The sequence below is a fragment of the Gopherus evgoodei genome, chromosome 2 (genome assembly GCF_007399415.2).
Source record: "Gopherus evgoodei ecotype Sinaloan lineage chromosome 2, rGopEvg1_v1.p, whole genome shotgun sequence".
NCBI lineage: Eukaryota > Metazoa > Chordata > Testudines > Testudinidae > Gopherus > Gopherus evgoodei.
This window is the reverse complement of record NC_044323.1, coordinates 149499457-149510001: the sequence shown is the minus strand read 5'-3', so window position 1 is coordinate 149510001 and position 10545 is coordinate 149499457. Positions and strand designations below refer to the sequence as shown.

Below are 10545 nucleotides of genomic sequence, written 5' to 3'. Positions count from 1 at the left end.
TTGCACGCAGAGATAAATAACCCTGCTGTGACTCTAGTTTGGTTTTTACAGAAAGAAAATAGATTGATTGTTGTAGCTAAGGCCCAATGCTACAAGTAACGCATACATAATTACATTAAAAATACATTAAAAGATTGTTATTAAGGTTGTAAAGTCAAGCATAGAAAAGTTAAAGAGATGGTTGAAATAAGGTTGTCCCACAATGCCTTAATTCAGCCCCCTTGTGTTGTACACGCATTATGATACAATCTTTAATTACATGATCACATACTATTTCTCCCACAGGACCCTGGCCTGAATGGGTAGCTATTCAAGATTTCTTTTTAATCCCACTCAGTGAATGATGCAGGCCTAATTTAGTGCACACCATTCTCACCGTGCAGGGAGCACATGATTGCTAATTTCCTCCTAGGTTTTCTTGGGTGCTCATTGCTGTAATATCTGAACACCTCACAAATATTCACCTCAGAAATGGTTGAACTATTAAAAAAAAAAATAAAAAATTCAGCCCAAGGCAGAAACCTAGTTTGGAAAATTTTAGCCCAAATGATTCAATCTTGGCAAAGTCTTAACCAAATCTTAGGGTCTTAGAATGGAAAGTGTTAAGCAACCTTAATCATAGGCCTCACTGCCAATTTGGCTTACAATTCAGGGTGAAACATTGAAATGTTCACACCCACATAAACATACTTGGCAGAAAACCACACAAGCAAGGAAATGAGTTAACAACACACCTAAAATATATAACTTCTACTTCTCTCCCCACATACACCTTCCACTACAGCTGCCAGCTTACATCAACCTCTTAACTCTTCCCCTGGAGCTAGCAGCCAATCTCCATATTTTGCAGTCATGTAACACATACAGAGCCTTCCCTGTCTGAGCAGAGGCGCAGCATAAAGCAGGGTGCAGTGAAGTCTTAGCTTCCCTCCATAAGAAACACTACGTTTTCCAAAACGTATTCTTAAAAAGCCCTATCCCTAAAGAGCAGCCACTGTAATTACACCACACAATCAGAGGTGATTAGGTGGAGCTACAGACAATCCCATGTGGCGATTAAAATCCCAGTTACCTTGGGTATACTATCTTTTAAAGCCCAATGACTCTCAACTGAGTATTAATGGAGACTCCCTGGGTTTGAACATCATGTAAGCAATTACAACGTCAGGACACTGGTAGCTTAAGGCCCTCCCTCCTCAACCCCTAGCTTGGGTGCCGACAGGCCAGTCTCTCACAAATGGTGTATGGAACAAGCAGCATTTGTCCTGCATACATTGAAGTTATTGTCCCTTGCTTAGAAAAGATGCAGGGAAACGCACCTTTCAGAACGAAGCCAGAGTCAGAAATTGTTTTCTGTTGCGTTTTCCAGATGACGTAGAGACGCAGGGAGGTGGCCACATACAAATCATTTAGCACTGCAATGACCTGCTGTCTGCGGTTACATTCTCTGAAAGAGACAAGGACGGTGATGCTTATCTCTACCCTCTGCCTTCCCAGCAAATCCAGAGACACAAAGGGGCACGAGGTACAGAAACACCACCCCAGAGATCCACCTGACAGAGATTTACACCAGCCGGAGACATATTCCTGTGAACACAGGGAGTTAACGAAGGAAACAAATTTCCTGGTACAGTAGTTATGATGGCTATTATTAAATCAGCCTAACACTTTCTGTTATAACCCCCTTTAGAACAGTTTATACCTTCGACAAACTTTCACCTTTCCAGCACAAATTTCCCATGCTTGCCACTGACTGATTTTTTTAAAGCTTAATTTTCAGCATCACAGGGACCACCAGACTGGATTAGACCCAAAAGTCCATCTAGCCCATTTTCCTGACATGGACAAGGGCAGCACCATGGATGCCTCGGAGGAAGGGATAAGAACCCTGCAATAGTAGATGGGGGATGACGTATCCCCACATCAGGTCTCACCCTGATCTCTAACAGCGATTGGCTTAAACCCTGAAACATGAGTTTTTTTTCTCCCTTCTGATACTCTTTTTGCTGACATTAACTACTATAACTCTGAGAACTACAGCTGTACGTGGACCACAGCTCTCTGTTCGCCTGTCCGCAATGATCCCCAGATTCCTTTCCTTTCCAGTCAATTTAGATCTCTGCAAGGTGTCTGAATCATAGTAGAGCTGGAAGGGACCTTGAGAGGTCATCCAGCCCATCCCCCAACACTAAGGCAAGAGGAAATACATCCCTGACAGATGTTTGTCTCGCCTGTTCTTAAAAATCTCAGATGACGGGGATTCTATAGCCTCCCTTGATAACCTGTTCCAACATTAACTACCCTCATACTTAGACAGTTTTTCCTAACATCTCTCACCTAACTCTTCCTTGTTGCAGATTAAGCCCGTTACTTTTTGTCCCACCTTCAGTGGACATGGAGAAGCATTCAACACAGACCTCTTTATAACAACCCTTCATAAGTTTGAAGTCTGTTTTCATGTCCCCATGCAGTTGTAGCTGGGATCATTTCACCTTGAACGGTCCCTTGAAATATGTATTAACTACTATGCTAAACCATCTGTTCCACCTTGTATTTAGCCGTGACACTCTGAGTATATTTCCCAGACCTGAAGAAGAGCTCAAGAATGTCTCTCTCACCAACAGAAGCTGGTCCGATAAAAGGTACTACCTCACCTACCTTGTCTCTCTCATGTCCCCACTGAGTCTTCTTTTCTCAAAACTAAACAGGCAGGTTTTTAAACCTTTCCTCACAAGTCAGGGTTTCTAAACCATTTCTGTTGCCCTCTTCTGGACTCTCTCTAATTTGTCCACATCTTTCTTAAAGTGTGGCACCCAGAACTGGACCCAATACTCCAGATGAGGTCTCACCAGAGCTGAGGAGACAATTACCTCCTGTTGATACACTCCAGAAGGGTATTAGCCTTTTTCACAACTCAATCACGGTGTTGGCTCATACTCAATTTGTGATCCATTACAATCCCCAGATCCTCTTCTGCAGTACTTATCACCTAGCCAATTAGTCCCCATTTTGTAGCTGTGTATTTGATTTTTTCCTTCGTAATGCAGTATTTTCCACTTGTCTTTATTGAATTTCATCTTGTTGCTTTCAGACCAATTCCCCTATTTATTAAGGTCATTCTGTACTGTACTCTACTCCTGTCCTCCAAAGTATATGCAACCCCTCCCAGCTTGATGGCGTCTGCAAATTTTAAAAGAATTTCTCTACTCCATTATCTAAGTCATTAATGAAAATGTTGAATATCGGACCCAGGACTGAACTATGCAGGACTCCAGTACACGCCTCCTCCTAGTTTGATTGTGAACCCTTGATAACTACTTGGAGTACAGTTTTTCAACCAGTTTTCCCCCCACCGTATAGTAATTTCATTTATATCACATTTCCCTAGTTTGTTTATGAGAGCGTCATGTAAGACTGTGTCAAAAGCCTTACTAAAATCAAGATACATCACATCTATTGCTTCCTCCCTATCCACTATGCCTGTAACTCTGTCAAAGAAGGAAATCAGGTTGGTTTGGCATTATTTGTTCTTGACAAATTGACCCTGGCTACCTCTTATAACCCTATACTCCGCGAGGTGCATAACTGATTGCTTCATTATTTGTCCCAGAGAAGTTAGGCTGACTGGTTTTTAATTTCTCTTTGTTCCCCAAGCCTGGATATAATCCCTGTCCTGCAGTGCCCCAACTCTCCTCGGTATCAAGCCACACCAGATACTGGAACACACACTCATTTACGTATCAGAGTGCTAAATACATATACAGCCCTACGCTAGCAACCTGTCTGAGACAGAGACACAACCAATCCTCCAGCACACACAATACCCTTAGACATACAATCCCTTTACTTCAAGATGCACAACTAAGTAGAAAGTCCCTGCCTGCTTTACTGAGGTACAATTTCTTCCTCTCTACCTGTGCTCACATTTCAGCCCACCTGCACTACAAAGCAGCATGTCAAAACCAAGTGGTAATTGGGTCTCTCGGCATGGTGGTACATGAAGTGTAGACGAGCCTTTAGTAATGCAGCCTGGGGTCTACACACAGGGCTCTAGGGCAGAAGTGGGCTACGTGCGGCCCACAGGACCATCCCGCCAGGCCACTGAGCTCCTGCCTAGGGAGCCTAGTCCCTGGCCCCTCCCCCACTGTCCCTCCTCCCCCACAGCCACGCCACCACACAGGCCGCACTCTGGCCAGTCGCTCCCGCTGGGCAGCATGGGGAGTGCAGCTGGCTCTGGCCGGGTGTCACGGCTGCGAGCTCCTGCTGCTGGTAAGGGGGCAGGGAGGTTGGGTAAGGGGGCGGAGGGTCCTGGGGGGCAGTCAGAGAGGTGGTTGGATAGGGCAGAGGTTCTGGGGGGGGCGGTCAGGAGATGAGGAACAGGGAGGGTTGGGAGTGGGAGTCCCGGGGGGCCTGTCCAGGGGCAGGGATGTGGATAGGAGTTGGGAGGGCAGTCAGGGGACAGAGAGCAGGAGCGTTGGATAAGGGGGTGGGATCCTGGGGGGCAGTTGGGGCAGGGGGTCCCGGGAGGAGGTGATCAGGGGATGAGGAGCAGAGGGTGGTTGGATGGGGGTGGGAATCCTGGGGAGGCTGTCAGGGGTGTGGATAGGGGTTGGGGCAGTCAGAGGACGGGGAGCAGGGGGTTGGATAAGGGGGTTGGATCCCGGTGGGCAGTTGGGGCAGGGGGTCCCAGGAGGGGGCAGACAGGGGACAAGGAGCGGGGGGGGTTGGATGGGTCGGGGGTTCTGAGGGGGGACGTCAGGGGGCGGATCGGGGGCAGGCTGTTTGGGGAGGCACAGCCTTCTCTACCCGGCCCTCCATGCATTGCGCAACTCTGATGTGGTCTTTGGGCCAAAAAGTTTGCCCATCCCTGCTCTAGGGCCACATTGGGCTAGGAACTCACCGAGAAAGATGTTCTTCCCTCAGGGCCTGGATCACGATGCGAGTGATATTTATAGACATGACACAGAAAGGGAAATTCTGGAAAAGAAACAGAATGAAATCAGCGATTCCACCCCTGTTCTGCCGGATAAGGTCTCTCTTCCCTCCAGCACCTGGACAATGTCCTTCATTGGGTCTCTGTTCTAGTCAGAGATGGGCCCAGATCTAAACCCTGGATATTGTAAATTCTTTGGGGCCAGGGCCACCTTTTTGTTTGGTTTGTACATAATCTACTACAGTGGGACCCTGATCCATGACTGGGGCTCCTAGGCACTCTGGTGATATCAATAAATACAGATACAGACTCGGATCAGAGTTTGTCGCTCAAACCTCTTTCTATTGGGCCAAACCCAATCAGCCCTGACCGTCAGTTTGGCTCCAGTTATTGAACCCACATTTTAATCAGAGGGTTTGGTTCCACCCATGCCCATTATGAAGATATAAAGTTTGGATCTGGATTAACAGATTCCTAGACCAGAAGGGACCATTGTGGTCTTCTAGTCCGACCTCCTGTATAATGCAGGCCATTGAATTCCTCCCCAAATAATTCCTAGAGCAGTTCTTTTAGGAAAACATTCAATCCTGATTTAAAAATGGCACTGATGGAGAATCCACCATGGCCCTTGGTAAATTGTTCCAGTGGTTAGTTAGCCTCCCTGTTAAAAATTAGTGCCTTATTTCCCTTCTGAATTTGTCTAGCTTCAACTTCTAGCCATTGGATCAGGTTATAGCTTTGTCTGCTTGACTGAAGAGCCTACGACCAAACAGAGCTGGGGTTTGGTTATGGCATATGATTTGAGCCTGTCTTTGATTAAAACATCTTCTCCCTCACCAAAACAGAATAAGCAATGATGGGTGTAAAACAAGGGAATAAAATTAACACACACCATGGGGAACATTTTATAAGTGAGAATTGTTTGGCTAATGGGACTAAAGTTTGGCTAAAGGGAGGCTGTGGAATTGGCAACATCAGATTTATTCAAGGTGGAGAGTAGCCAACATCTCTCAGGGCTGTGGAAAGACACACCATTGATCAGAAACTGGATGAAGCAGAGAATCTGGGATGTGAAAGAGTTTTCCTAATAGCCAGCTGAAAAGCAGGATTCCACACTTACCTTTCCCTGAAGTTTAATAATAATAAATAAATACCGATCCAGAGTCAGAGTTGAAAAGGGAAGGACATGCCTGTGATTCATGATGGGACAGCTTGAAAACGTCTCGAGCTAGGGGTAATGTCCGAGAGTCCATTACAAAATATAGAATTTGCATTAACCCGAACAATCCAGTCCCACGCAGGTCTGTCCCAGGATCCATACCTTTAATATAAAAACATACAGCCAGGTAAGCCGGGTATGTTCCTGTCCTGAATCACTCAGTATATGCTCTCCCTGTCTTATTACATGCCTGCTTTGGAGCATGATATATATTCTGACAAACTCTTTCCATTGCCAGTCCTTGTGATTGCTGAGAAAACCTCAAAAATATCAACCAAACGATGCAGTGATACCAGCCTGAATTTGCAGTAAGCCTGCAACAAGTGGTGTGAACTGCCCCATTCATCTCGTGGAATTGGCATTTTTCCCCAATCAGCCACTGAATCCTGCATTTCCACCATGGAATTCACCATTCTGCAGCAACTGGGCACCCAATATATTGTCTCCCTTGTCTGCCAGGACCTGCCTGCAGCTACTCTTGCTCTCTAGTTTTTATATCCAGGAGAAGTTAACTGGATGCCACAGCAGGCTCCCCACACTGCTCCATGGAGCCAGGCAGTAGAGGGGTCACAATCTCCCTCCCTTTCTTACCTTTTCCTCTCTCCTCTGTGGATCTATCATTTGCAGATCAACTTTCCCCTCCGGTGGGGTCAGGCTCAAGCACGCACCAGAATGCTTTTCAGCCACTTGAGGCTTCAGAAGAGTTGCCACACCAGCTAGCAAAGAATTCTGGGATGAGCCTATCGCCATTAAAAAGAGGGAGTAGCGAGCCATTTGGAGACCAAATGGGGAAAAAAAGGGGGTTGGCGCTTTGTTTGATTTGTGTTTTTATGATGACTAATGAGGTGATTGCATTTTGTTGTTTGGTAGGTAGGTTGCTCAGAGTTTGTTTTTTAATGCTTATTTTTTAGATTATAGGATGGAGAAAAGCTGAATTCTATCTAGCCTAGAAGACTCTGGATAACTGGAGATCATTTTTTACAGAAGAATCCACTGAATTCTTCAAGCAAAAGCTCGTGAGTTTACAAATTCAGAGGACTGTTTTAGTAAACTGCAGAACATTTGCATACCTGAATAAAACGTTTGGAACCTTAACTCAGCATCCACAACAGCTAAAGTCAGATTAATGTGGGTACAATGAGTTGAATGTTTACTTTATGGTGATGAAACGTAGGTAGTGACAAAGTGTCTGGACCAAAAGCTGCAAACATTGGAGATGAAGTGCCTGGGCCCTATCCTAGGCATGGCAAGGATGGGTAGACTACAATATAATTACATCTGTAGAAGACTAAAAGTGACTACAGTCATCAAAATGTCCCAGCTCCAACCAATGGGCCATCTTGCTAGAATGACCCTGTCCCAGCTGCCTAAAATAGTTCTCTGTGGAAGACTGATGGAGAGTGTGTTGTGGACATCCAAGAAGATAGTCGTGCCCCAGCAGGCTCAAAACAGACACAGGCGAATGCAGCTCATAACATCGGCCTACCCAACTCGAGCACTGGAAAAAAGGAGATGATGATGGTCATGTAGCACTGCAAACATGACACAGAAGGGACTGGTGCTGGAGGTGAATTTCCAGTTTGGGTAGACATGTGCACACTAGCGCTGATTGAGCTCACACACTAAAAATAGCAGTGTAACCAGAGCAGCACAGGCAGCGAGACAGGCTAGCTGCCCTAAGTACCATCCTGTCTGAGATCCTAGGTATGTACGTGAGCAGCTAGCCTGTCCCACTGCCACTAAACTGCCATTTGTAGCATGTTAGCGTGATCAATACTCGCATGCACACGCCCACCCCCGCGGGAAATTCCTCCTTGAGTTGCCATGTCGAAGACCCCTGTGTGTCACTGCGATTAGTGAAAACTGCCAAGCCTCGTACAGACGAGGGGAAAACACTGAATGTCCTCTGTCTCTCAGATGTCTTCGAGATTAAGGTAGGATTTGCTGCTGACAGTCATGTCGAAGTAACTCCATCAACCAACAAACGTGCGACATGGGAGGACAAGGTTTCAAGAAGTTTGAGGAAAACTTTCTCCTGGGAACTATGATTAGCATATGCAAATGAGCAGATATAACTACAGAAGAAGCAGAAGCATCAGTTCCTGTTTCTCGTCATCAATGCTCTACCTCTCTCCTGTCCACCGCTTTCCATCCTTCTTCCCAACCACAGAAAAGGACCATCTCTCATGGTCTTCCCTGCCTGTCACCCACTACCTATCCCTATTTTGGTTCAGCCAACCCTCCTTATGCTACCACCACGCTAGAGATGCAATGCTGCTTAGTCCCATCCTGTCCAATTCTCCCCTCATTCATTCACCCACTTTCACGTAACGGAAAATAGTCCAAGAGAACAGAAGCAGTACTGCCTAGTGGACAGAGCACCGGACAAACTCAGAAGACTTGGGTTCTAGTCCCAATTCTGCAAGTGGCCTGCAGGGTGATCAGGGGCAAGTCATTGCACTGGTCTCTGCCTCACTTCCTCCATCTGTAAAATGAGGCTAAAAATGATCTTCTTTGTAAAGTGCCTGGAGATCTCTGGATGAAAAACGCTATATGAGAGCATGTTATTATTACTGTTATGTATCCGAGGATGCACAGATTGCAAAGAGTTTAAGTATAAAAACAAAAGCATTTTTCATTGCAGGAGCACAAGAGACAAGCTCATTTACGGCATGCTCTGTCTGCTACAACCTGTGCCAAACAGCAGCATCTACACAGTACGAGGCAGCAAAGGAATTCATGGCATTTTCTCCTTAAAACAAAAACCCTATGGCAGTTTCCCTGGTGTCACTTTATAGCACAGATAGCAAGCAAATGTATTTACAGTATTGAACAGGCATCTATGGCTCTGAAGGGACAACAGAATAAGCTATCTCCATTCTCTCATTAGACACACTTCAACCTCCACCCCCAAAAGCAGACAACAGGGACCAGAGGATGGATACCTCCCAAAGAATCTGAAAATTAAAAAAAACAAAACAAAAAACAAGGAACATCCAAGAGCATTTTAGGCTCATCGCATGAAAAGGATTCCATGTCTGCCAGTAAGTACTGGCTTGCAAAGCCAGGAAAGCAGACAAGACTAAAGAAAATTAACTGGCCACTCAAACCAATATCAGGGAGATAATCTCCGAATAAACACAGTGAGAATTAATTTGCTCTCAACAAGTACAACCAATGGAATTCCTATATGCAAATTAGCTGTAGAGGAAATGTGAGGATTGGTGAGTTAGTTCTGATGTCACTTAACAGTTGCCCAAGTCATTTCCCTTAGGACACATCTACACCACAAACTTTGGCCAACGCAAGTTATGCTGGCATTAACTGCCAGAGTTAGTATGCTGCTTGTGCGCGTGTATACTTGACTCCTTGTGACAGCGATGTGCGTACTCACCAGGAGTATTTGTGTCAATGCACCATGGGTAGATATCTCAGCTTGCAAATCACCATCTTCCAGCGCACTGTCTTTTTGGGTGGCCAGGAGCAAAGAGTCAGCTTCCTAGCATGCAACATTCTTCATCCCAGAATGTCATCCATATCCCATCATTTTCATGCTTATTTTAAAAATCCCATGAACCCACGTGTCTCTCCTCACTGTCTGCCATCTGTGACAGAAGCATGGAGCCTGCACAGCTCTGCGTTATTGTCATAAGAGTTGCACGCACAGGGTACACGATCCTCTGGTATTTGCAGAGACGCAAGAAGAACTGAATCAGCAGGGAATATGATGCTTTCATGGATGACAGATAGCTGTGAGACGTAACGAAAGCCAGTTCAAGGTGGTTACTTTCATTCACAGAGCTGCTGTAGATGGTGGAGAGCCATTTCTGGGCTCAAAAAATGGGCATGGATTGGTGGGATCATGTCATAATGCAGGTTTTTTGATAGAATGAGTAAAGACTGCAGAACTTTTGGCTGCGAAAGGCCATATTCCTGGATCTGTGTGCCACGCTCACCCCAACTGTCCAGCACAGCGGCACGAGACTGAGTGCCACACTGACAGGGGAGGAGCAAGTGGCAATAACACTGTGGAAACTTGCAAGGCCGGATTTCCACAGGTCAGAGGGAAAATCATTCTGCAGTTGGAAAATCCACAGAGCGGCTGTTGTCATGCAACTGTGCAGGGTCATTAACTGTCTCCTGCTACGCAGGACTGTGACTCTCAGCAACGTGCAGGACATACTGGATGGATTTGTGGCAACTGAGTTCCTGAACTGCTGTGCAGCAATAGCCGACATGCATATCCCTATTTTGGCACCAGCCCACCTTGCTACAGGGTATATCAACAGAAACGGCTATTTTTCTATGGTTATGCAAGCGCTAGTTGATCACTGGAAACACTTCACTGACATCCATGTTGGCAGATCAGGGAAGGTCCATGACGCTTGCATCT

General features: G+C 45.9%; 1 protein-coding gene across 7 annotated transcripts in view; it reads right to left on the bottom strand.

Moving 5' to 3' along the window:
- Positions 1–10545, bottom strand: part of ELMOD3 (ELMO domain containing 3) — an 85345-nt gene that overhangs the window by 19729 nt on the left and 55071 nt on the right. For all 7 annotated transcript variants that reach the window (XR_003998974.1, XM_030551890.1, XM_030551891.1 and 4 more), the window contains 3 exons: positions 6124–6254; positions 4901–4977; positions 1320–1447 (listed from right to left, as the gene is read on the bottom strand). Coding sequence is in view for 6 of the 7 variants with exons in the window: in XM_030551890.1 (XP_030407750.1) it covers positions 1320–1447; positions 4901–4977; positions 6124–6254 (336 nt within the window). In the remaining variant the exon portion in view is untranslated. The remainder of the gene's footprint in view (positions 1–1319; positions 1448–4900; positions 4978–6123; positions 6255–10545) is intronic.